We start from the raw sequence: 25,007 nt of genomic DNA on the forward strand, positions 1-25,007 counted from the left end.
GAAAGCTGTAATTAGTGTTAATAGTTAGTTAATTTTTGATGAATTAAGCATTTAAAAGTAATTAAATTCTCTAAGAATTGGCTTCACTAACAATATATTTGAATAAATAAATCGTCCGTTATATGACCCATGCTTTTTATTTATTTCTTTATTTGTGAAATAAAATATTACTTCAGGAAACTAATTTGTTTAGAAAATTGAGACACACTTGCAATAGAAAAAGAAGGCAAGAGGTGTCTCATTTTTTTGAAAAATAAAAGAAATGTTATAATTATAAAATAATAGGGAATATCGAAAATAACAGCCGACTAAAACTTAACTCCTCAACTTCGTCCATTTAGCCAACTAAAGTTGGTGAAACCGCACGTATCCCATTCAATTAAAAGTTATTGGATCTTATTTGGTTCGGTGAAACGGACTCTACAACTTTCTTACACTTTTTTTATCTTCAACGGTATTTCGAACTTAGGGAAAAATTACTATTATTTTTATTATTATTATTACTATTATTATTATTATTATTATTATTATTATTATTATTATTATTATTATTAATTTTATTATTATTAAAAACCGCTTATAACTTTTGTATAGTAAATGTTTTTATACCAGTTTTAAAATGAGTTATTAATTTTTGACAATTTCTTGCCTAAAAACACAGATCACAGATGATCTCTTGCATAGAAATGAGAAAACGCTCAGATAACACAAAATAAGCTTCATTTTTGCTTAGAAAACTAAGCTTACTTTTATTACTATTATTATTATTTTTATTATTATTATTATTATTATTATTATTATTATTATTATTATTATTATTATTATTATTATTATTATTATTATTATTATTATTATTATTATTATTATTATTATTATTATTATTATTATTATTATTATTATTATTATTAACTTTTGTATAGTAGTAAGTAAGCTGAAATTATAAAATTTTAGCCGTTGGTTTTTCTCAGGCTAGTAAAAATATTTAAACTTATTTAGCCCCCATTTTAACTTTGCCATATTGTACAGGGTTATTCTCTTTTAGAAACATTAAAAAAAATACCCTTTCTGACAAGTGAATATTTTATTTTGCACATCATAACTGAAAATTTTAGGAATTTTCTAAAATGGTTCAATTGAGTCAACTGTCAAATTTCAATATAGTTTTTCGAAAATGATCAACAAACGGCGCTACAACTCAGTTTTATCACAAAATCGACTTCTATCAAATTGTCTTTTATTCATACTATCTCTTACAATTTTTAAAATAATGAAGAAAAACGGGTTTTATTTCATTTTAATCCATATTCAAGTAGGCTTTGCAAAATGGTTAATAATCGCTGTTATCATTTGAATGAGATATGAGCTGATTTATTATCAGCAATATCGGCCAAACAATTATTGTTACTTGGTAAACTACAGGGTTAGTCTACTAAAAGTATATTTTTGCCACATAGGTCATATCTCGAAAACTTATCGCACAAAATTCAGCGTTTGCTTAAATACTTTCTATTTTTCCTCATAAAAATCAACGTTCTTTCGATTGCTTTAGTGGTTTTTTGAACATAATTTTCGAATCGTACTACCTTTGAAACTTTGACAATCTCGAGTGACCTTGGAAAATTTCTCCAAGTCTCTGATTATTATTGGGCTTATTTTGGCTTAACACGCTTAAATGTGTTAAATAATCGTTTTAATTTGTGAATTATTTTATTTATTTATTTATTTTTGGTTAGAGAAGAAATCAATATGACGCACATTTCAAGGAGTTTTCTCACTTTTTCTCCGATAAAAGCGTTTAGACCTAAAGATTTTGAACATAAAATAAATAAAATTTGTGGGGGTACTATTTTTCGCGCGGAGTTTTTTCGTTGTTTTTGACAAACAATTACTCAACGGAAAGGTCGTAACAACCACCTGGATACGTTTTATTTAACCTGAGAGGTGTAAATTTATTAGCCATTCTGAAAATATTTCACTTGTTTAGCAGTTTCGCAGTCAGTTTCGAGGCTATATCTAATTAAAAAAGAATAACCCTGTATTTTTGGTGGAGCCAAAAATTGATAGTTTTTCTGTCACGTTTCGACTGCTAATTAAATTTAAAATTAATGGCATTTTTCCGTAATATTTAGGAACAGTACAAGTTCATTTACGACACCCTGGAGGAGTACGTCACTTGTGGCAACTCCTGGTTCCCTGTGAGCGAGCTCTCGCAGCGCCTCAAGCAAAAATCGGCCAAAAACACGCTCTCAAAACTCAACGAATACCAACGCGAGTACTCGCTCATCTGCAAGCAAACCCCCCGTTTCACGATCGGCGACTGTGCCGGGGGGCACCGTGGAGACAACCGCAAGAAGAATCGAGACGTCCTCATAGTCCCCCGTAAATACAACCACAATTTTTTTATGCATTTTTTTTTGCAAATTTTCCTCTTGTAGCCGACAATTTCCGGCCGTATTTGACCTCATTCCAGGGCAACAACTACACGGACTACATCAACGCCGTTTTCGTCGATGTGAGTCGTTAGTCTCGTTTCGGGGAATCCCCTAAATCAGGGTTTGCAGGGCTACACCAAACCGCGGGAGTACATCGTGACCGAATGGCCCCTGAAGTCGACCTGTGGCGAATTCTGGTCGCTGGTGTATGACTACGAGTGTTCGGCTGTTGTCGTTCTTTGTGTTCCGCCGCATAATTCGGTAAGAAGTTATGTAGATTGGGATTAATGCGCCGAGCTCTCGATTCGTAATGCGATTAGCGACGCTTTATTGCTTATCGGGTGGTTTAGCGGAAGGAGGGATTAAGGGAGACACGGGAGGGGATTAACAACTTGGGGGATTTTTACGGGATGATCCATCATCGCACAAGTGGGGATTTGTCCCAGTTGGGATAGATTGCTAGGAAGTGGTGCGTTTTGCCTAAAACTAGCCACTCACAAAATTGTAGCATTTTTTTTAACTCGGATTCAGTAGCAATACCACTGTTTTTTTTTATTTTTTTTTAAATCGGTACTTATTTAGTAACAATAGTAAATTTGCGCTGTGACGTAAGCAATGTCTCGATTGATGATTCGTCAGTCTATGGCTGCATACAATTAACGCTACGACCTACGTTTAGGCTGGTAAACGTCAAATATAAACGTCAAAACCGTGCGTTGTCGATTGTGATTGTGTTGTGTGCTAATATTTTGCAGGAGTTTGTGTTTTGCTAAAATAACTGCTCCTGCAGCAGATCTGAAGTCGTATATAAAACAACGGAGGCAGAAATTAAGAAAAAACGTACGTCTTTCAAGCTATCTTTGTTGGCAAGTTTTCTATCTCAAGTTCTGTGACTGGCTGATTCAAAAAGGAACATTGCTGACGTCAGGCCATGAATTTTCACCTTTTCAATTATTTTTCTCAAAAACGGTAAAGCTTTGGTTAAAATAAAAAAATATGGGTCGCCTATTTTGTTGTTGGCTATCCATATAAAAATTTTCATTTTTTAGTATTCGGAAGTAAAATTACCGTTGGGGGCGCCACTGAGCTAGGTCGAAAACAGTAACCATAAATGGCGGGAAAATGTTTATTCGGATATTTTGAGTGTTGTACGAATTTTGGGGCTTCACAATTATTACATGGCCTATGCGGAATGACTATTGTATCTTTGGTGCAAGAAACTTATGTTGACAAATGAGAGATGACGAGGAAAACACGAATAACGAATGACTGTTTGGTTCACTTTCTTTATTGGAAAATTATTACAAAGACATTGAAAAGCCTACCTTTTGGCATAATTTACGTTTAAATGTATCGGCAGTTGTTAATCTTTATTGTAGTTTTGTAGATTTACCGCAGCATTTCATGATTTTTTCAGTGGAAAATTCTAACATAAAATTCATAACACTTCACTAATTTATTGGTTTCTTGAGCCAAACTTTGTGTTCGCTGTGATCCATTACTTATAATCTTTAATTAGACAACTGTTTGATAACACTTTGTAATCAAAATTTAAATATTTTTCACTTTTTATCCACTTTCAAGTTCCAACAATAAACACTTTATACCACGAAAAACTACAGAACCAAAGTCAACGCTAGTATTTACCACCACGTACTTTTAAAGTAATTCTTTCTATTGTAAGTAATTAACACTATACACGCAAAATTGTTGAACAATTCATTAAATGTCAGTTAAATGTGGCATTACGAAAATTTCTTTACTGTTTTCGACATAGTTCAAATGTCATCACCAGAGGGCGTCTAGTTAATTTTATTTCCGAATAACACTCCATTATGCTCTAAAAATATTTACGTTAAAAATAATTCAGTCATAAGATAACATGTACGTAACTTTTTATCACTTAATCATAATTTCTGTGTTGGAGCTAATTTTTGTTAAGTAAAACTTTTTCAGTCAAAAGAAAATAACGATTATGCAATTTCTTGCGTTGATTAAAAGCTAGGAGCTAGTTGTTCCGATTTAGTTCATTTTGAATTTTTAATATAAACTCGAGGCAGCTCCTTTTCAGGGATCCATTAAATAATGAAAAATTCCCCAACCGCGCCTGAAACTCGATCACCTCTCCCGAGTATTAGACGAATTACCGTCCAAGTTGCCCTAATGGCACTTAAAAAGCGTCCATAATCCCCCGTAACATAATAACAGAATGTTTATCTTTCGTTTCAACTCATCATCGTAAATTAGTGCACCGTTTTTCGCCAAACAAATAATAATCCAGCGAGCGAGGAGAATAAATAGCGGCGCGGCGGCGGTATGCACGCCCCAAATTCCGGCAAATAGGTAGCAACAACGAGCGATTAAATGCTAATGTTGAGCGACTTTGCTGCGTGCCAAAACCACGACCTGTTTGCTCCTAACAAGCAATTTGTAGCAAAATACGAAAAGAATTTAAATTACAGCAGAAATCACGAAAATTGAACTTGTAAATAATTCTCTAGTCTCGGCATTATTGGAAATAATTACCACTTATCACATTTCGGACGTTTTAGCCAATGCTTCTTAAATAACTGGCTTAAATAACTCAGTGCCTAACGTTTGTTGGTTGTTTTTATGATTCTAAAACTGGGAAAACGTCGAAATGTCCATGTCTACATCAAAATCGCTTTAAAACTGTAGATTTTGGCGCAGCAACAATTCCCGTCCTTCTGGCCCGAGGGCCGCACCCCCAAGAAGTACGGTCCTGTGTTCACCATCGACCACATCTCGCACAACCACTACACCAACATCCGCACTTGGGTGTTCCGAATCAACAAAAAGATCGTCTCCTTGACCGAACTGATGGCTGGGGTTAAAGCCCCCCCGAAAACAGTCCAACTGTTCCAGCTGACCTGCTGGCCTATGGGGCACAAGGTGCCCACCTCGACCAATTCCCTCGTCGAGCTGATGAACATGGTGGAGCGGTGGCGCCAACGCACCGATTACGGCCCTGTTTGCGTTGTCTCACCGTATGAAGAAAAATTGTAAAATGTTTTTTTTGAAAATTGTTTTCAGGGATGGGAGGAGTCGGTGCGGGATTTATTGCGCCGCCAATGCGTGCATTGAACAGGTGATACAGCACGGGGAAGTTGACGTTTTCCAGGCCGTGCGAACCGTGCGGAGACATCGGCCACAGTTGGTCGAAAATATTGTATGTATCACGGGTGAATTATTTTTTGCTACTTTCATTTTCAGACTGAATATAAATATTGCTACGATGTCGTCCTTCACTACGTCCTCCACTACTTGCAAAAAGACTTGGAAGAAATGAAGATTAAGAGTAAGCAAAACTAAGGCCAATTCATCTGTGACTATTTTCAAGAAATCTATTTTGGGATAAAAGTCAACCGCTGTGTCTATTTTTGTTACTCCGCCTTTAGACTACTAAATTACTCTATTGTATACTCTGTAATAATAATAAAGGAAAATTGTTGTGTTATTTTTTAAATAAAACGAGCCAATTATTGCAATTACTTGAGAAAAGCAACAAAAATTATTAAGTGACTGTGGGTCAATGAAATGTCAGGAAAATAATGGAAAATTGTGTGGTTTTTTAAATAAAACGCGTCGGCAATGTAATGAAATAGTTTAATCGTCTAACAAATTTACAGTTGAACAATGAACCTCTTAACACCTCTATAACATCTATAGTAACAGACATAACTTAAAACTGGACCTATCGTACATTGGAATATTTTCAATAATAAAAATGAGCTTACAACCAAAGAAAATCATTTCTTATGTACACAATATTTACAATGAACTCAATACTGGTTGCAACGATATTGTCGATCCTACAAGCTGTGGCCAAATATTGCACAATTGCATATTATAAAATTTATTTCCATTTTATTATCATATACATTTAAAGTTTCAACAGCCCTACGTGTAATATAGATGCGCTTGGACAAGAGAAAAAAATTGTACGCTTCGTACACAAAAAATTTACGTTATTCTAATAAAATAAAAGGCAGAAACTAAAAATTTACGGAATTTACACTTTTGTTTGTTCGATCATGTCCACATTTATTTTGTAATATACATACGGATAATACTCTGACTGGCCGAAACCTAAGCCTGGAATGTCGACACTCTGCAAAAAACGCATTACCAACCTACAAACATAAGAAAACAAAACGTACGTCAGCATTGGACCCTGAAATTGCCGCACTGCTGTCCAAATGGCCGTACAGCTGATTCAAAACATCCCGCAAACGCTTCATCGTCTTCTTGTTGGGGTGGATGAGAATCGCTTGGAAATTGACAGGCAGGCCGTATCTGAAAGTATTTTTTTAACTAAATTTGTTTTGTTTCGACAAAAAATAATAATTAAAACACTGTAGGTCTGTATACCTCAATACGGACTCGACGAAAACTCGTAAGGCTTTGACGTGAATCCAGGCACAGAAACACTCACTAAAATTAACTTTCAACCATCTCACCAGAGGGCCCTGTAACAAACAACAAATTGGGTGCTTCCCCCGATTATGAATCAATCAACTAACAAATTGCTTCTTTTTATCGGTGACGAGCTTGGTGATCTCGTTTTTGCCGGCGGCAAGCTCCTCCTCATTGTAGGTGAAATCCCTCACAATGAATTTCCGTTCGCGTGCGTGCAATTTGAACTCTTCGACCACTTTCTTGAACAACGAAACGGTATAAAGTCCGTATTCGTTGTCCTGGGTGATGAGTTGGCTGGAACGAGGCACAATCATATCGGTGATTTTCTCATAGTTAGCGTTCCATTCGTTGAAGGAGGACTTCGGGACGATGACCAGCAACGTCGTCAAATACTCCGAATCCAGAATGAAATGCTCCTTTTTGACCAAATCGGCGAGGTTGCGAGTCAAGAGACTGCCACTATGAATGCAAAAATTAAACTCAAATCGGGACAAATCCAAATTTTTTACGTTTGTTTCTTCTCCAAGTTTTGCAAGTTTCCTTTGAGGTTGTTGTAAGCCGTTGATTTGGTCTTGAGATCGGCATCGATCTGGCCGACTTGTTTGCTTATAATGTCGGCGATGTTGCGCAACGACTGTTTTATGGGATATTTGGCGATGTCCCATTGGAAACGGGTGAGGTAAGTCGGCAAATCGGCTAAAAGGAGACGAGAGAAAATTTTGCAAACGGTTTGCGACGGACACACACGACGACAATACGATTATCGAGAGAAAACTCTTACGGGAAAATAATATACAGCGAAATAATCGGCCTAAAGCAGCGTCCGGTCGATTAACAGAGAAACTAACAGTCTTTCAAGTGGAGGCGCATAAGTCCTACAAAGGCACAAGGAGCGAACGAAGCGAGTGCTTCAAACACGCGTGTCTATATAAATAACTGACAACTACTTGTTATTAAAACAACTGGCATTACTTTAATTTCACTCAACCATATCAAGTCAATAATCAAGTCCATTATTGACCTTTAAATGATAGAAAACAGTAGATACTAAACCCCTGACTCACCTAAAATTATTCTCAAGTCTACAGGATGTTTCCGAAATTAGCAACAACACAAACTTGTTATTTTTTTAATAGGACACCCTATATTTTTTATTTATTTAAAAAAAAAACATAAGTTTGATTTGTGGCTTATTTCTGAAATAGCCTGTATATTTGAATTTTAGGTGACGCAGGTGGATAGTATCTATGGCTTTTGTGAAAAAAATATAGCATTTAAAGTCATTAATGGACTATTCCAAGTCGGTGAGACACCCTGTATAGTTTTAAATGTAAAATTCGGCAAAAAAATAAAATACTTAGCACCTTAGTAGGACGATCGAATTGCAAATTTGTAATTTCTGTAAGAGTTCCTCTGCCGCAAAGTGCTGAAAGCGTTACATAATCAAAACAATAGGACAAACTTTCTACGAATGACGTAAGCCAAGGAGGTGATCGGTGTCTGGACATTCTTTCTCGTGTAAATTGTCAAATTTCCAGTCAATCGCAACCAACCAACAAGAGATAGATAGAGAGAGAGCATGAACGCAGCACAGCATTGCCTTTAAATATAATATTTTCCAATCTCAAAAAAATTTCTCGTAAACAACATAACAACCAATAATAATAATAATAAAAAAACAAAATAATGATACATAATAAAAAATTGGCGTGATAAGCTCGTGTGCATGAAGCTGCTGGTCCGGCCACTGACCTGGCCCTAGGGGTAGTAGGAACATGTCGGTTGGGGTTTGGTCAGGAGTGGAGCTCGCACTGTCCGCAGGCGACTGCAAGGGCGTCACGTATACGCCGGAGGAGCTTTCCGAGTCATTATTCTTGTCTTCAGAGCCCCCGCCTCCGCCACCTTCGTCCTCGGGCGGACGCCCACCTGCCCCCACCACCAAACAACCGTCACAAGCACAGCCAAACAAGCACAAGCCATATACCCCCAGAACTACTTGATTTCGTTTTCATCTCTTATCCAACTTTTTTTTCATTTTTTTTTTGTTTGTTTGCTTCGCTCGGCGATGGTACAGTAAACTGACGCCCCAACGAAACAAAATCAAAAATAAACCAAAAACAAAAAGCTCCAAATACAGCAAAAAAACTGCATCTCTATCTAAAAAATGTGACCCACGGATAACAATAAACAATATAATCACGCAAGTTACGAAATATTCATTAAAACGCCCTTCTTTCCCAATTTTTAAACTTTTGGATTTTTTTTATTTTTATTTTAGAATTTAAGAGCAAACGCAGATTTCTGTGTAATTTTTGAAATACAGAAAAAATACACTCGACCGGAAAATTTACAATTGTGTATTTTGGGTAAATGTCGTTTTATTCGCATTTCCTTTGCGTAAAAATAAAAAACACAACGATCACTGACTTTCTGTAGTACAAACTTACGTCCTACCAACAATAAAAAAACAAAACTCACCACAGCAGTTCAACTCCTCTAAACCAAACTACTCCATATTTATACAGCCGACTAGATTAACACACCCGTAGTTTCAACCAATATTTTTTAATGATGCCGATGATGTAACAATGATGCCAAATACAAAACAATAATTCATATGATAAAAAAATGAGCGGTCAATTAACTAATTAAATTACTCTTACCTTTAAATTATCATTCACTTCAAAATATTTGTTTTTATTTATCATCTAGCGCATTGCCAACCATAAAAATAGCAAACGATTGTCAGTTTCAATTTCATGTTTCGCGCCTTAAAAACAAGCGCAGTGGCGCCACCTAGCGCCCGTTTTCGTAAAATTGGGCGCCAAATTTAAAACTGACCCATTTATACGTTTTTTAGGTCAATGTCGCGCCGTATTGACGTTTCTGGCCGTAAAAATAAAAAAACGCACCACGATCGCTGTATATTATTTTCAGTAATATCGAACTAATCGAGTGTTAGTAGAGGACAACAAGCAAAAAACAAACAATTACTAGAAAGAGTTAAAGCGGTGTTTACTGTACCCAACCCCTTTTTCAGTGTATATTGAGTAAAATAAAAAAGTAGACATGCTCGTGTGTCTGTGGTTATTTTGTTGTTAGTTAAAGCATGCCAATAGATGCATAATACATTATTTAACCAAATAAATAGGTATTATGCTGTGCATGTTCTCGGCCGCCTTTGAACACTACACAGTCCCCAAAAGCGACCCTTTAGGAAAAAAATAAAAGAAATATATACAAATCATCGGTTAACATCATGCGCTTGACAATTGTCATTCCCGTCATTAGTCAAAAACAAAACGGAACCTACTATTGTTCGCCATCAGATTTTCCTGCAATTTGTCGCGTTGGTCCTCCAGGACCTCCCCCAAGTAACTCGAGACCTTCCGTGTGACTTGCTCCACGAAAGCGTCCAGTTTACCCAAATCGTCCGACAGGCCCACCAACTGGTCCAAAGTACCAACCTACAAGCCCCAACATCAAAAATCCCTTAAACTGGGTTTTACCCACCTTCAAGTCGGGAATATGGAACTTGTAATTGACCGACAGGTTGTTCTGCTTGCTTGTCAGGTTGTTCATAGTTTCCCATGTCTGCTGACACGTTTTGTCGCCGGGGGCGGAGATGAGCCAGTATTCCGTCATTTGTGTGCAGCTCAAATCCTTGCCACTGAAAAACTACATCAACTTGACCCCGACAGCCCCAAACCAGTACCTTTTCGTGAAGAAACGCATAATTGAAGGCGATCATGTGACTTCAATTGACACAGTTTTCACCACGAAAAAGGCACTCAGGGGCGGTTTTTAGCCCACAATTCGTGGCATTTATCACCAGTGAATGGCCCCAACAACCCCCGAGTGTCACAAAGGCCGTAGTTTAATTTAAAAAAGAGTCACGCGGGGTAAGGCCGCCACCAGCGAACGACTCGCTCATTTTGACGGCGTGCGAGTCGGGAAAGGGGTGGCAATGGTGGCGGCGTTACGCTTAAATATTCATTAAGGGCGCTGTGGCCTTCGGTGTATTGATGACACACGGAAAAATTAATGAAATTGGGTGCTATTTGTGGACGGGTGCTAATTGTATTTACTTACGGTGTTTACAACGCACGATATGGGAAAACTACCCTCGCTAAACAACCACTCCCCTGAAGACAGCTGATCTTAGTGGGGTTTCACGTGATTTGACATGTTGCCATCTGTGTGTGGAATATGACATTAGGCGAGTGACGGACAGAGGGCGCACAGCCACCAATTGATTAAATTACAAAAAAATCCCCAGATTTTTGACCCAAAAACACCGCCAAAATTTGGAAAATACATAATTATTACGAAATTGGACCGCAATCCGAAATGGCCCACCTCAAGTTGGTGGTAGATTTAAATATCACTTCTTTTTTCCTCATATTTTTACAAGGAAATGGCCCTTGTGAGTCGAATTGGCGGGACATTCAAATGCTGAAATGTTTGCTTTGCACTCAAAAAAATCAAATTATTCAAAAAACTTAACAGAATCGACCAACACAAGTTCTGATCAAAATCATGAGTATGAAAAGATTCGTCCAAAATTTAGAGTGTTCCATTTAAAAAAACAAGTTTGTACTATAGCTCATTTTTCAAGCACCTTGTATATTTGAAAATAGTTTTAGGTGATGCAGGGGGTTATTATCTAGTGATATCTATGACTTTCGTAAAAAATATTCGTTTATTTAAAGGACAATAAATGGACTACCAACTTGCTGAGACACCCTGCATATGCCTCATTTTGCAATTTTTTTGTCGGTAACATTTTAAACCATTTTATACGAAAACGTGTTTTCGCACTCGTATTATAAGTAACTATAATGAAACAACTTTGTTGGGGAAACCTATCTATTAGCTTTACAAAAGATTAAGCTTACATACATTTAAATAAGTAAAATAGTTATGAGTACATCTTGGGTTTATTACACTACCACATATTATAATCAGAATCGTCTTGATCGAACGTGAGAAAGAACCCGAGAAGGGTGGCAAAGATGACCACGTTCCCGGCCAGTGTCAAGTAACACGCCCCCCACTGGATAACAGCCACCCTGGCCAAGACAATCGGCAGGGCAAAGGCGCTCACAATGAGCCCCATTGTGAGAAAAATCGCCGTCTCGAGACACGAATTACTCGAGCCTTGGTGCTCTGTGTACCTCCGTGCCAGGAGAGTGGGAATGGGGGCCAACACGTAGAACAAAACCACGAAGAAAGGCCACCATAACCTGCAACGGGGGCTCAAATTGAGGCTACAGTAGGGCCAACTCACTTGTATTGAGGGAGGCTGCAGGCCAGGATGACCATCGTCATGCCTATAGAACCCGTAAAGGCCAACGTAACCAATCTGCAAACGCTAATTAACAAGGGGCAACAAGGGGGCTGCCAATACTCACGCTGCTCAATCGCCAGGGCACATGAAAAAGGCGCAATTAGTGAAATATCAAGACTAAAGCATGACTAATAACTGAATTTGGAAATTACTCACTTTTGATCCCGGCCATTGTCACGATCAATATTTTGGTGATTTAATGTTCCAGTGCACACCTAACGATATTTACATCCTATTTTTTTAATTTGTAGCCTTAAATCCAAAATGACACTGACAAGTGAAAAACTATTGTTTTTGTCAAATTGTCAAACAGTTGCGTGTCGTATCAAGAGAGGGCGCGCCCCCATTTTTTGCCCCAAGCCTCAGAATCTAGCTAAATTATCGCGGGTCTTTACTGCTGATTTTTGATGGAAATAACGTGATAAAAGCGGTCCCGCCAAGTGCCAAAACCCTTATCAGCGGTATCAACTGATTAAGTTTCGATCAAGTCAGCAAGTCACATGACCGCGTTGTTCGAAAGTTGGGGCATAGAGGGCGGCGCTAGCCTTGACACTGGTTTTGTCAAATTTGGCCAAATTTGACTGTTTCCGGCGGCGAATCGTGTCAAAAGTGCCAAATCGTGTTGTTTTTTTCGCGTTCGGCGTGTTCCCCTGTGGCGATAGGGCCGACTAGGGCCAGTTTGGCCGTTTCTGGTATTGTAGGTGTCGCTACTCGTTTGGTAAGATGGCCCCTGGCTGTCCTCTGTCAAAATCCTGAATAAGCAAAAGAAAAGCTACGTCATTCAGAACCGATCGTTAGATTGTGCCTGTGTTAAATAGTAAAAGTTTCGGTTTTTTCGTCTAGTGTAAGCTTCGAACGTTGAATAATGGCCGAGGGTAAAAGGTGGGTAGGGCCGGCGTCTGAATTTCGCCCATGTCACCAAGGGGCAGGAAATAGTTAATTTTGGCTAAACTTGCAGTCCTGACGACCTGGCGACTGCGATCTTGCGCCGCAAGGACCGCCCCAACAGACTCCTGGTGGAGGAGGCCACCAACGACGACAACTCCGTCGTGGCGCTATCGCAGGCCAAAATGGACGAGCTGATGCTGTTCCGAGGCGATACAGTGTTGCTGAAAGGGAAGCGGCGGAAAGAGACCGTCTGCATTGTGCTGGCCGACGAAAACTGCCCCGATGAGAAGATCCGGATGAACAGGATCGTCAGGAATAATCTACGGGTTAGGCTCTCTGACGTCGTCTGGATCCAGCCCTGTCCCGACGTCAAATACGGGAAGAGGATCCACGTTTTGCCCATCGATGACACGGTCGAAGGGCTCGTCGGGTGAGTTACCACGAAAAAGCCCCTCTCTGGGGCTAGAAGTAATTAAACAAAAGAAACCGTCCTGTGGCCAATGGGAAAGACGGATCGTTTGCCGGTTACCAATGAGAGAGCGCGCCCACAGCGCGCGGTTTGAATTCCTCCAATTGCTTAGCTGGCATGGAGTCGCTGAACTGTCATGACATGACTGTCACATTATCGCAATTATTTGGGGATCGTTCTTGTAATTTTTGAGTCATACGATTTTATCAAATAATAACACGCATTATTTTTCTACAACTTTCTCGAAAAATTATTAAAATAAATTATACTTGTTTTCCTTATACATCCGGTGATTCCAATGAATGTTGATCGGTACTTCCCACAATTTGATCGCTAGTGACTCATTATTATGACTATCTACTGTGCGACTATTATCGTATTTTTATAGTAATCGGCTTTTGATTACAAAATAACCGAAAAAAGTCAATATTTCTTAAGTCTCCGAACCTACCAAGTTTTTTTTTCATTGAAGATAATACAAATTTTTTTCTCAAGATTTAAGCACATTTTTTTTGTATAATTTTTACAACTTTGTTCCTCACAGTTTTTTGGTACCTATAACAGTAAAAAGAGACAGACTGTAGACATAAATAGAAAACTGGTTCTATTCCTTTTTAAATTCAATTCACTGTTGTATTTTATTTGTTATTTTATTTATTTAAATAGTGACTGAATAAGTAACAATTCAAAATAATTTGCAAGGAAAGCACACAACTTATGTTAATTAGTGACATAATAACAGATTGCCCTTCATTATTTTGTTTTAAATTTATCTTAGCATGTTTTTCTCAATCTTGTGTATTTTGGTATAAAAATTTGTCAAAATTCGGTACAAATCTGACAATTTTTTGCGGCTTAAATTTATTGGTTTTATTTTATTTTTTCGGGCTGCCAACGTTTTTGCGATGTTTATTTCAGGTATTAAAATAAATCGTGTTTGTTAATAAAGAGAATCGTTTTTTTTTCTTTGATGTTTATAAAACTGACGTAACGTCTGTATTGGCAAACAATTGAGCAATGTTTCTTAATTTATTTGTGACGTAGCAACTAAATTAAACAAAAACACGAAACATAGTCACTGTGATTTACAAAAAAAAACTATATTTTTTTGTAGAAATCTCTTCGAGGTGTACTTAAAACCATACTTCCTCGAAGCTTATCGACCAATCCACAAAGGCGACGTTTTCATCGTCCGTGGTGGCATGCGAGCCGTTGAATTCAAAGTGGTGGAAACGGAACCGTCACCATATTGTATCGTCGCCCCCGATACCGTCATCCATTGTGACGGCGATCCGATCAAACGAGAAGTAATAAAAATTAATCCAATTAAGTGAGTGACAATCATATTTTTTTCTATCTTGTTTTTCCCAGGAAGAGGAGGAAGCCTTGAACGCCGTCGGCTACGACGATATCGGCGGTTGTCGCAAACAACTCGCACAAATCAAAGAAATGGTCGAATTACCTCTACGCCACCCGTCGCTCTTCAAGGCCATTGGCGTGAAACCACCACGTGGTATCCTCTTGTACGGACCTCCAGGTACCGGTAAAACTTTAATCGCACGTGCAGTGGCCAACGAAACCGGTGCTTTCTTCTTCTTAATCAACGGTCCCGAAATTATGAGTAAATTAGCCGGCGAATCCGAAAGTAATCTAAGGAAAGCGTTCGAAGAAGCCGATAAAAACTCACCGGCTATTATTTTCATCGATGAATTGGACGCGATTGCACCGAAACGTGAAAAAACCCACGGCGAAGTCGAACGCCGAATTGTCTCGCAATTGTTAACACTGATGGACGGCATGAAGAAAAGCTCGCATGTTATCGTGATGGCGGCCACAAATCGCCCGAACTCAATCGATCCGGCTTTGCGTCGGTTCGGTCGTTTTGACCGCGAGATAGATATTGGCATTCCTGACGCCACCGGACGTCTGGAAGTGTTGCGTATTCACACCAAAAATATGAAGCTTGCCGACGACGTTGATCTTGAGCAAATCGCCGCCGAGACGCACGGTCACGTGGGCGCCGACTTAGCGTCGTTGTGTTCGGAGGCGGCGTTGCAGCAAATCCGCGAAAAAATGGATCTGATTGATTTGGATGACGATCAAGTCGATGCGGAGGTTTTGAATTCGTTGGCTGTTAGTATGGAGAATTTCCGTTATGCTATGACCAAGTCGAGTCCGAGTGCGTTGAGGGAGACCGTGGTCGAAGTGCCGAATATTACGTGGGACGATATCGGTGGATTGCAGAATGTTAAGAAGGAATTGCAGGAATTGGTGCAGTATCCGGTTGAGCATCCTGATAAGTTCTTGAAGTTTGGCATGCAACCGTCACGTGGTGTGTTGTTTTATGGACCACCTGGTTGCGGGAAGACTTTGTTGGCGAAGGCTATAGCGAATGAATGTCAAGCGAATTTTATTTCGGTCAAGGGGCCGGAGTTGTTGACGATGTGGTTTGGGGAGTCGGAGGCCAACGTTAGGGACATTTTCGATAAGGTTTGTTGTTTCTCTTGAAATTTGAATACGAAGTGTAATTAAAATCGCACTGAATTTAAGTAAAATTGAAAAAAAATGGGATTAAAAAAATAAAAAGATTATTATGGCGTTCATTGTGTAATGTGTAACAAAATCTTGCCAACGCGTGAACAAAAATGACGTTATTTACGGCATTAAAATATTTTCTCCTCTGAAACATAATGTAATTTTTTTTTATTGCCAAGTCATGCAGACAGAGGAATTTAATAATATTTTCCGAATGTGTGTTTGGCTTTCTAGGCTCGATCGGCCGCCCCTTGCGTCCTCTTCTTCGACGAGTTGGATTCGATAGCAAAATCACGTGGAGGCAACCTGGGGGATGCCGGAGGCGCCGCCGACCGTGTCATTAATCAAATTTTGACGGAAATGGACGGAATGGGCGCAAAGAAGAACGTTTTTATTATCGGAGCCACAAACAGACCTGGTGATTAACCCGCCAATTTTATCGATTTTTTTCTATTATTTTTTTAATTTTTAGATATCATTGATCCTGCAATCTTGCGTCCCGGCCGTCTCGATCAATTGATTTATATCCCGCTGCCGGATGAAAAGTCTCGCGAAGCGATTTTCAAAGCAAATCTGCGTAAATCCCCCGTTGCAAAAGACGTGGATCTTACTTACATAGCTAAAGTGACTCACGGATTCTCAGGTGCCGATTTGACGGAAATCTGTCAAAGGGCGTGTAAATTAGCGATTCGCCAAAGCATCGAAACCGAGATTCGGCGGGAGCGCGAGAGGGCCATGAACCCGAACAGCGCAATGGATGTGAGTAGTTTTTTCTTGCAATAAAACACAAATTTAATGAGAATGTGAAATTGTTTCAGTTGGATGAGGATGATCCGGTTCCGGAGATAACTCGCGCCCATTTCGAGGAGGCGATGAGATTTGCCCGAAGATCGGTGTCGGATAATGACATCAGGAAGTATGAAATGTTCGCGCAGACGCTGCAACAGTCGCGTGGTTTTGGCACTAACTTCCGGTTCCCGTCGGGAACGGGAGGCTCGGCTGCGCCAGGAGGGACAGGAGGCGATCAGGGCAACTTCCAAGATGATCCTGAAGACGATTTATACAGTTAAATATTCAGGCTCAATGTGCACTCTTTTTTTATTTGTATTGTCATTTTGAGTTCATTTGTGAAATAGTTTTGAATTATTATAATAAAAAAGGATTCTGTAATGACGAGAGTTTTTTTGGGTTGAAATAAAGATTTTGGTGGGTTACGAAGACGTTTTCTGATGATATCCTTGAAGTGTTTAGATCAAAAGATCGCCAGTTTATTTTAAAAATCGGGCTGCCATCTGTGACTATTCCTAATGCAAATAATTTAACTTTGAAGAGCTATATCTCGTGAAAAAAGCCTCAAACAATTTTTTATCATAAGAACTTGTAATTTAGTTTGATGTCCTTTATCAGCACCCGAGAGATTGTACAGCTCTTTTGAATCACCCTATATTAAAGTTTCTAACGAAACACGAGTTTTTTTGACGAATTTGCCTTTTATTTTCCGTTTGAGCAAAAAAAAAAATCAATAATAGGAAATAGGTAAGTATTTTTCCTAATTTACAAATTATTCTTAATGGCTTGCAATAACCCATTCCTGTCGCCACAAGCCCCGGCTTTATCGTCCTGGTTCACAGCCCACATCATCACACCACCCAAATTTCTACTTTTGGCATACTGAACCTAAAAATGCGATCACAATTTTGCAAATTCATTCGTAAAAATACTTTAAGTGCAATCGATTGTGGGTCATCGTAACCAATCCACTGATCACCGGAATATTTATAGGGCACTTCCTGCTCGTCATCCCACGCATTAACCCACCCATCGTTCAATTTACACAACTAAAATCCCCACAATTACCAAAAAAAAAATAAATAAAAAGAGATAATACTTCTCCATAAATGACTTGACCACCGTTTAGTCCAGGCCCCACAATAGGCGAGCCAATCCCATGCTGATTACCATCAGCCAGTTGGAAACTTTGCCCGTAAAAACCCAACCCGAGAACGACTTTAGTGGGGTCAGCCCCACTATTTAACCAATTATTAATCGCCGCGTCACAATTGGCATTATTTCTCTCCCAATCGGAATCGCTCGAAGAGGCATAAAGTGGGGAATTTTCCCCGGTTTTTTGTCCAGAACTCGCCGAATGGAAATCATAAGTCATGACATTGATCGCGTCAACCGCCCTGAAAACTCACCCAGTTGGCGAAAAAATCGTGTATAAACCTACTGCGAAATCGCGTTAACATTGTAACTGCTGGGGTCCGGGTACGACGACACCGCCACCGTGATCAGCCCGCCCCCGTTCTGGTCCAAAACGTTCCGAATCACCCACAACATATCGATGAAGTTCTCCTTATCGGCGGGGGTTCCCCCACGCTGGCCCGGGTATTCCCAGTCGATGTCGATCCCGTCGAAGTTATACGTTTGCATGTAGTAGAGCGTGCTGTAAGCTACGTTGATCTTCTTACCAGGATCGGCGGCAACGTCCGAAAATTTCGTCGAGCCCTCGCTCCAGCCCCCCACACTTATCAGCAACTTCAGGCCCGGGTTTCGCGACTTGAGGGCCCCAAGGCGCCGCAAAACGTCTGGAATTATGCGTTAGGTGGGTCGGTTACGTTCGGGGGTTACCATCGCTTCCGTCCAGCCGGAAACTCCCATCTGGGTTGATGCCCACGAAGGCGTAATTGACGTGCGTGCAGGCGGACACGTCGATGTCCTCGGGGGCGAAATCCGAGACCCAACTTTCGTAGTAACAAATCACTTTGTCTTGAAATAAACGGGTTTGAGTATTTTATTTTAATAGTGGAGGTACTAACCCACCGCCCCATTTGTGGGACTTAGAATTGCCAAAATCGAAATCAAAAATATTTTGGTGTACATTTTGGTCGGAAGTTTCAATTATCTACTGTTGTGGCGCTATTTGTAGTCTGGCGATATCTGGTTATCTTGCAAAAATCGAATTTTTCTATTGTTGAAAATAGATCAGGCATAAGCCGCATGAGATCGTCAACAACCAATCTCAAGAAGAGTCCTACATTCGTAGAAATAATCTTTTAAAACGCTGATAAAACCATCTTTTCTAATAACTTAGTAACAGTCAACGTTGGAAAACCTAAAAAACTAATAATACAGGGAATTGAAATATTGTTATGCCGTTTTTATTATCCGATAGATTTAGTTCACAAACTAAAAATATTTTTATTATGCTCAGTGTTTAATACAAGGTGGTGAACCAAATATTTTTAAATGGAAGACTATATATTTTTGCATAATTGAAATTTACACAAAAAAATAATGTAACTTTTTGATGTGCTCTTTACTATGGAAAAAACCGTTTTCTCCTAGCTCTTTTAGTTTGGCCGTAATCGGCGATTGAAAATTGAATTTTTTTTGCGAGATATCGCCTTGAGTCCTATGCCATTTTGTAGAGTTTTTTATTCCGGTTGTCCTCGATTTTTTCGTTTCTCGATAACTCTAATAGTTTCGCCGTAATTGGCGGTTGAAAATTGAAAAAAAGTGAAAATGGAAACCTTTTTTTGCGTTTATCTCGGAAACTGTAAGACTTAGAGCAACGAACAAAAAACCATCTGATAGCGCTTAATTTTCTCTATTTTTTCGATTAAACCCGGAGCCGCTCCGGGTAACGGTCCCGGGTACAGAGGCGATCAAAGTTTTTCACTAAAAAAATTCATAAAAAAAAAACTAAAAGTCGTAGAGAATTTCGGTTTGTTCCATTGAATTCTACGGCTCATTTTACATATTATATCAATTTTTCACAAGAATTAAAAATTTAAAATTTTTTGCCTAAATTTAGGGTAGCCATTTGTCATACTGAAAAATTTTATTCATTAAAAAAATTCATAACTCAAAAACTAAAAGTCGTAGAGCAATGCGGTTTGTTCCATTGAATTCAGCGGCTCATTTTCTGTATTATACCAATTTTTCACGGAATTTAAAATTTTGATTTTTTTTGCTAAAATTTCCTTAGTAATACACTTACCTTTAAGAAAGTGAAAAAATATTTTTTTTTTAAACTTTTTCTATTATAGTTTTTTGGACTTATATATGCCTTAACAACCCCCTAGAGTTGTTAAATGTAGAAAAAAATTAATTGCTTCGATTTTTAGAGTTTTGATTTTTGCAATTTTTGTCGCAGTTTTGGTCGATTCCGGGTACCCGGCACATTTGTCGAGCAATAGCTCCGGAACTATTAGAGATAACCCCATGAAGTGTATTATCGTTGGAAAGCTCTTTAAATAGTCTATTTTTTTCAAAAAAGATTATTGTTCTCCGACTAATAGTTTTCGAGCAAATTGCAGATAAAAGCAAAAATAGGTAAAATTTTAAAAAATTCATAACTAAAAAACTATTGGGAATTTGGTAATTTTCTCGATGCCAATCGATTCCCCGGATCATTTTGCATCTTTTTTCGTTTTAGAATTATTCACTTTTCCGTTGTAAAAAAGACCAATTTTTGAAAAATCACTGCAAAGTCGCCTATGAATAGTTTCCGGCAAATTTGCAACAGAAAAAATTCTTATTAAGAATTAATAATAAATTAAATAAAAAAAGGAAAAAAACTGTAATTATGCAAAAATATATAAGGTGTTTTATTTCAAAAACGAAACTTTGGACCACCATTCTGTATACAACAACCTGTGTACTATAAAAATACTTCTAGTTTGTGGACTTTAAGTCGTTCTATCTGATAATAAAAGTGGCATGACAATATTTTAAGTAATAAAAAAGTTATAGACCCTTGGGTCACCCTGTATCTTGGCTTTTCTAATTTTTTTGCGGAAATCTTTTTTTTCTGGATGGTAATCTTGAAAATATGCATCTGTACTCCACTGTGATATTTTTTTTATGAAAATTGAATAGAATGAGCTATTTTTTATTGTCAGTAACTACAGTACCGACAATACCTTGGTTAGGACCAAGGTTGAATTTTTTTCTCCGCACTTATGATAAGCATAAAAAATTATCAAATATATTTGTTTCAATTTTTTTCTAATGTTGGTTCGTATACCAAAAAAATTATCGCTAATTTAATTTTCGTGTCCACTTGTACGATTTTTTGCAAAAAATGTGTCTTTAAATACGGCACACCGAAGTGTTTTACCAAATTTGCCGTCAAAATGAGATTAATTGAGACAGTTTTTCTGCTTTCCTTCACTTTTAACTGCATTTTTGGGGCCACAGGTGAGTCAAATCTTGTTGAATTTTTTTATTTAATTTATTTTTGCTTCAATAAGACAAAGTCGTGTGCTATTACGAAAGCTGGACCGACGAATCGCAATTCAAAGTTGACGAAATCGACGTCGATATTTGCACTCACGTTAATTTCGCGTTTTTGCGTTTGAACGATGATGGGACTTTTCGCTTCGATGGTGGAGCCGATGGTAATTTTTTTAGTGCATGGAAGCAAATTTTTTAATTAAATAAATAGACAGCGGTTTAGTCAAATTTGGAGCTTTAAAATCGAAAAATCCAAACGTGAAGTTATTGATAACTGTGGGCGGTTGGACGGAAGATTCGGCCGCATTTTCGCACGTTGCGTCCGACGACCACAAAAAATTGAAACTGGCGACGACTGTGGTCAACTACATGCGAAAGTACGGCCTGGACGGGGTGGACCTGGACTGGGAATACCCGGGCAAACATGGGGGAAAACCCGAGGATAAAGTGACGTCGTTAGCTGTATCAATTATTTTGGTAAAACGCTCTTTTAGGAAAATTACGTGGGTTTGCTTCAAGTCATTCGTAACACCTTGGACGAAAACGGGGGCGGTGTATTGACAATTGCGGTTTCCTCAGTCCCTGACCCAAGCGTCTACAACGTAAATTCGCTCTCAAAGTCTGACTAAACTTTTCCACGAGTTAATTTTGCTACAAATTGCTTCCAGAATCGTTGATTTTATCAATGTCATGACGTTTGATTTCCACGGATCCACGGCCAGTGATAACAAAACCGGGGCCAATTCGCCCCTTTATGCCTCCTCAAGTGACTCCGAGTGGGAAAAAAATTATGCAAACTGTGACGCTTCGCTTAACAATTGGCTAAACAGTGGGGCAAACCCTTCGAAATTAATCCTAGGTTTAGGCTTCTACGGGCACGTTTTCCAACTTGTCGACCCTAGACAACACTCAACCGGGTCACCCGCCAATGGGGCCGATCCCAACTACACGTCGTACTATAAAGTGAGAAAAAGTGGTAGAAAAAATTGTATTAATTAATTAATTAATTATTAATTAATTTTGAGATATAAGCAAAAACCCATAAAACTTCATTAACCTATTCCCCCTCTTCGAGCGTGCCCTCCAGCCTCAGGAAATTTTGATATACGTCTGCCCAAGTGTAAAGAAATGTTTAAAAAAAACTCCAACTCTCTATAAAATTTTTTGAACGATTTGTCTAATTTGACTGGGGTAATTATCATATTAATAACAATAACATAAATAATAATAATACTAATATTACTAAATTTGCTTATATGAAAGCGCTTAATTTGTCTAAGCTACAATAGCATTTTACGTATTTTATGAGTGTTTTTTTATTTATAAGCAAGGGTTCATTTGTGAACAGATATGTTATTAATATGATTATTACCCCAGTCAAAATTAGACAAATCGTTCAAAAAATTTTATAGAGAGATTTTTTTAAACATTTTTTTACACTTGGGTAGACGTATATCAAAATTTCCTGAGGCTGGAGGGCAAGCTCGAAGAGGGGGAATAGCTTAAAGAAGTTTTTTTATGGGTTTTTGCTTATATCTCGAAAACTATTACTCCAATCAATTTTTGTCTTTCCACCAAAATTAAAACTCATAAAATTTTCTACAAAATAGTTATTTGCATTTTTCTTGTAGGACCAACCATAAGCGAGTTATAGAGTTGGATATAAATAATATTTAACAAAAATTTGCTTTAAAATAAAATGTTTGAAAAACTGAAATTAAACTAAATTAATTGGGTCTAACACTTTAGTAGAGGAGAAACGAGGAGACATAAAAGTCACTAAAGTCTTCAGAGTCTCTTTAGTCGTCATTTTAATAACAATAACATTAATAATAATAATACTACTAGTACTAAATTTGCTTATATGCAAGCGCTTAATTAAGGTAACAGTTTTTTGGTTTTTTGCTTATATCTCGAAAACAGTTACTCCTATCAATTTTTATTTTTCTACCAAAATTAAAGCTGATAAAATTTCCTACAAAATAGTTATTTGCATTTTTTTTGTAGGACCAACCATAAGCGAGTTATAGGGTTGGATATAAATAATCTTTAAAAAAAATTTGCTTTAAAATAAAATGTTTGAAAAACTGAAATTAAACTAAATTAATTGGGTCTAACACTTTAGTAGAGGAAAAAGGAGGATACATAAAAGTCACTAAAGTTTTCAGAATCGTCTTTAGTCGTCATATTAATAACAATAACATTAATAATAATAATACTAATAGTACTAAATTTGCTTATATGCAAGCGCTTAATTAAGGTAACAGTTTTTTGGTTTTTTGCTTATATCTCGAAAACAGTTACTCCTATCAATTTTTATTTTTCTACCAAAATTAAAGCTGATAAAATTTCCTACAAAATAGTTATTTGCATTTTTTTTGTAGGACCAACCATAAGCGAGTTATAGGGTTGGATATAAATAATCTTTAAAAAAAATTTGCTTTAAAATAAAATGTTTGAAAAACTGAAATTAAACTAAATTAATTGGGTCTAACACTTTAGTAGAGGAAAAAGGAGGATACATAAAAGTCACTAAAGTTTTCAGAATCGTCTTTAGTCGTCATATTAATAACAATAACATTAATAATAATAATACTAATAGTACTAAATTTGCTTATATGCACGCGCTTAATTAAGGTTACAGTTTTTTGGTTTTTTGCTTATATCTCGAAAACAGTTACTCTTATCAATTTTTATCTTTCTACCAAAATTAAAGCTGATAAAATTTCCTACAAAATAGTTATTTGCATTTTTCTTGTAGGACCGACCATAAGCGAGTTATAGGGTTGAATATAAATAATCTTTAAAAAGAATTTGCTTTAAAATAAAATGTTTGAAAAACTGAAATTAAACTAAATTAATTGGGTCTAACACTTTAGTAGAGGAGAAAGGAGGAGACATAAAAGTCACTAAAGTCTTCAGAGTCGTCTTTAGTCGTCATATTAATAACAATAACATTAATAATAATAATACTAATAGTCCTAAATTTGCTTATATTACTAATTAATTAATTATAATAGATTTGCAATTTGACCGATGGCTGGACCGCAGCCTGGGACGACGAGCAACAAGTGCCTTACATTTATTCCGAAAAGGAGTGGATAAGTTACGACAACCCCAAATCGATCGCAGTCAAAGTAATTCCAGTAAACTTTGCAATAACCGTAAATCAGGGCTCATATTTTAGGTACAATATGCCAAAAGTCGCAATTTGGGCGGAGTTATGCTGTATGCGGTCAATGATGACGACAAAAGTGCGATTTGTGGCGAGAAAAACCCTTTATTAAGCGCTATTAAAGCAAATTTGTAATGTAATTAATTATAATTGACAATAAAGTAAATCCAATTAATTGTGCTTGAATTAAATTAAGGCCGGGATAGCGCGCACGCAGTCCCGACTACCAAAAATTGTGCGCCCGAGTTATCCGCATTAGGGATAATCGCAGGGGTCAGCCCGACCTCGGTGCAATGGAAGGGCCTCACCCTGGGGGAACCGCCTTCTTGATCACGGTAACCCCTACGCCAGGTAAGTATGCTTTGGAAGCCCTCACTTCAAGTATTTATCTATTGGCGAACAACTGACACTCGGAGAGAGAAGAACAGAGGGCCATCTACAGGAAACTTGGGGTAGCAGCCCCAGCATAGGGGAAGT

At 37.8% G+C, this 25,007-nt stretch overlaps 6 protein-coding genes and 1 non-coding gene across 13 annotated transcripts in view; 3 read left to right on the plus strand and 4 right to left on the minus strand.

Annotated features, from left to right (window-relative positions):
- Window positions 1–5,924, plus strand: part of Ptp36E (Protein tyrosine phosphatase 36E) — a 61,766-nt gene extending 55,842 nt beyond the window's left edge. For 2 of the 3 annotated variants that reach the window (XM_064355423.1, XM_064355422.1), the window contains exons 9-14: window positions 2,130–2,379; window positions 2,436–2,512; window positions 2,562–2,693; window positions 5,112–5,440; window positions 5,487–5,622; window positions 5,667–5,924. In XM_064355423.1, coding sequence (XP_064211493.1) covers window positions 2,130–2,379; window positions 2,436–2,512; window positions 2,562–2,693; window positions 5,112–5,440; window positions 5,487–5,622; window positions 5,667–5,765 — 1,023 coding nt within the window. In that variant the 3' untranslated portion in view covers window positions 5,766–5,924. The remainder of the gene's footprint in view (window positions 1–2,129; window positions 2,380–2,435; window positions 2,513–2,561; window positions 2,694–5,111; window positions 5,441–5,486; window positions 5,623–5,666) is intronic. The other variant, XM_064355424.1, reaches the window with a different exon arrangement.
- Window positions 5,925–6,043: 119 nt separating this feature from the next.
- Vha44 (Vacuolar H[+] ATPase 44kD subunit) lies at window positions 6,044–11,121 on the minus strand. Of its 5 annotated transcripts, none has more exons than XM_015981496.2 (9): window positions 10,965–11,121; window positions 10,386–10,550; window positions 10,186–10,339; window positions 8,625–8,798; window positions 7,382–7,568; window positions 6,977–7,331; window positions 6,825–6,922; window positions 6,614–6,749; window positions 6,044–6,564 (listed from the first exon to the last, which is right to left on the minus strand). In XM_015981496.2, exons 2-9 carry the CDS (start codon window positions 10,515–10,517, stop codon window positions 6,466–6,468), a joined length of 1,335 nt encoding a protein of 444 aa, XP_015836982.1. In that variant the 5' UTR covers window positions 10,518–10,550; window positions 10,965–11,121; the 3' UTR covers window positions 6,044–6,465. The 5 variants fall into 5 exon arrangements, with proteins under 5 accessions (XP_015836982.1, XP_015836983.1, XP_015836981.1 ...); XM_015981497.2 differs by having other exon boundaries at window positions 10,386–10,542; window positions 10,965–11,120; XM_015981495.2 differs by lacking the exon at window positions 10,965–11,121 and adding an exon at window positions 10,588–10,737 and having other exon boundaries at window positions 10,386–10,542.
- A 602-nt stretch (window positions 11,122–11,723) lies between these two features.
- On the minus strand, window positions 11,724–12,256 carry LOC661981 (uncharacterized protein). Its single transcript, XM_015981488.2, has 2 exons — window positions 12,163–12,256; window positions 11,724–12,118 (listed from the first exon to the last, which is right to left on the minus strand). Exons 1-2 carry the CDS (start codon window positions 12,201–12,203, stop codon window positions 11,821–11,823), a joined length of 339 nt encoding a protein of 112 aa, XP_015836974.1. The 5' UTR covers window positions 12,204–12,256; the 3' UTR covers window positions 11,724–11,820.
- A 529-nt stretch (window positions 12,257–12,785) lies between these two features.
- On the plus strand, window positions 12,786–17,285 carry TER94 (Transitional endoplasmic reticulum 94). The gene is made up of 7 exons (XM_961599.5): window positions 12,786–13,104; window positions 13,181–13,540; window positions 14,694–14,886; window positions 14,951–16,069; window positions 16,349–16,532; window positions 16,587–16,873; window positions 16,933–17,285. The coding sequence occupies exons 1-7, from the start codon at window positions 13,088–13,090 to the stop codon at window positions 17,182–17,184; spliced, it is 2,412 nt and encodes an 803-aa protein (XP_966692.1). The 5' UTR covers window positions 12,786–13,087; the 3' UTR covers window positions 17,185–17,285.
- A 297-nt stretch (window positions 17,286–17,582) lies between these two features.
- Window positions 17,583–19,346, minus strand: LOC661938 (acidic mammalian chitinase). The gene is made up of 6 exons (XM_008197246.3): window positions 18,934–19,346; window positions 18,746–18,883; window positions 18,345–18,702; window positions 18,003–18,300; window positions 17,836–17,952; window positions 17,583–17,791 (listed from the first exon to the last, which is right to left on the minus strand). Exons 1-6 carry the CDS (start codon window positions 18,995–18,997, stop codon window positions 17,669–17,671), a joined length of 1,098 nt encoding a protein of 365 aa, XP_008195468.1. The 5' UTR covers window positions 18,998–19,346; the 3' UTR covers window positions 17,583–17,668.
- A 1,898-nt stretch (window positions 19,347–21,244) lies between these two features.
- On the plus strand, window positions 21,245–24,679 carry LOC661895 (acidic mammalian chitinase). Its single transcript, XM_008197245.3, has 7 exons — window positions 21,245–21,319; window positions 21,373–21,519; window positions 21,567–21,802; window positions 21,850–21,974; window positions 22,024–22,318; window positions 24,376–24,492; window positions 24,543–24,679. Exons 1-7 carry the CDS (start codon window positions 21,256–21,258, stop codon window positions 24,663–24,665), a joined length of 1,107 nt encoding a protein of 368 aa, XP_008195467.1. The 5' UTR covers window positions 21,245–21,255; the 3' UTR covers window positions 24,666–24,679.
- A 47-nt stretch (window positions 24,680–24,726) lies between these two features.
- On the minus strand, window positions 24,727–24,889 carry LOC135265782 (U1 spliceosomal RNA). Its single transcript, XR_010333642.1, has one exon. It is a non-coding gene; the product is annotated as a U1 spliceosomal RNA (small nuclear RNA).
- Between the last annotated feature and the right edge of the window lie 118 nt (window positions 24,890–25,007).

This window comes from Tribolium castaneum, chromosome 3 (genome assembly GCF_031307605.1).
Source record: "Tribolium castaneum strain GA2 chromosome 3, icTriCast1.1, whole genome shotgun sequence".
NCBI classification, from domain to species: Eukaryota; Metazoa; Arthropoda; class Insecta; order Coleoptera; family Tenebrionidae; genus Tribolium; species Tribolium castaneum.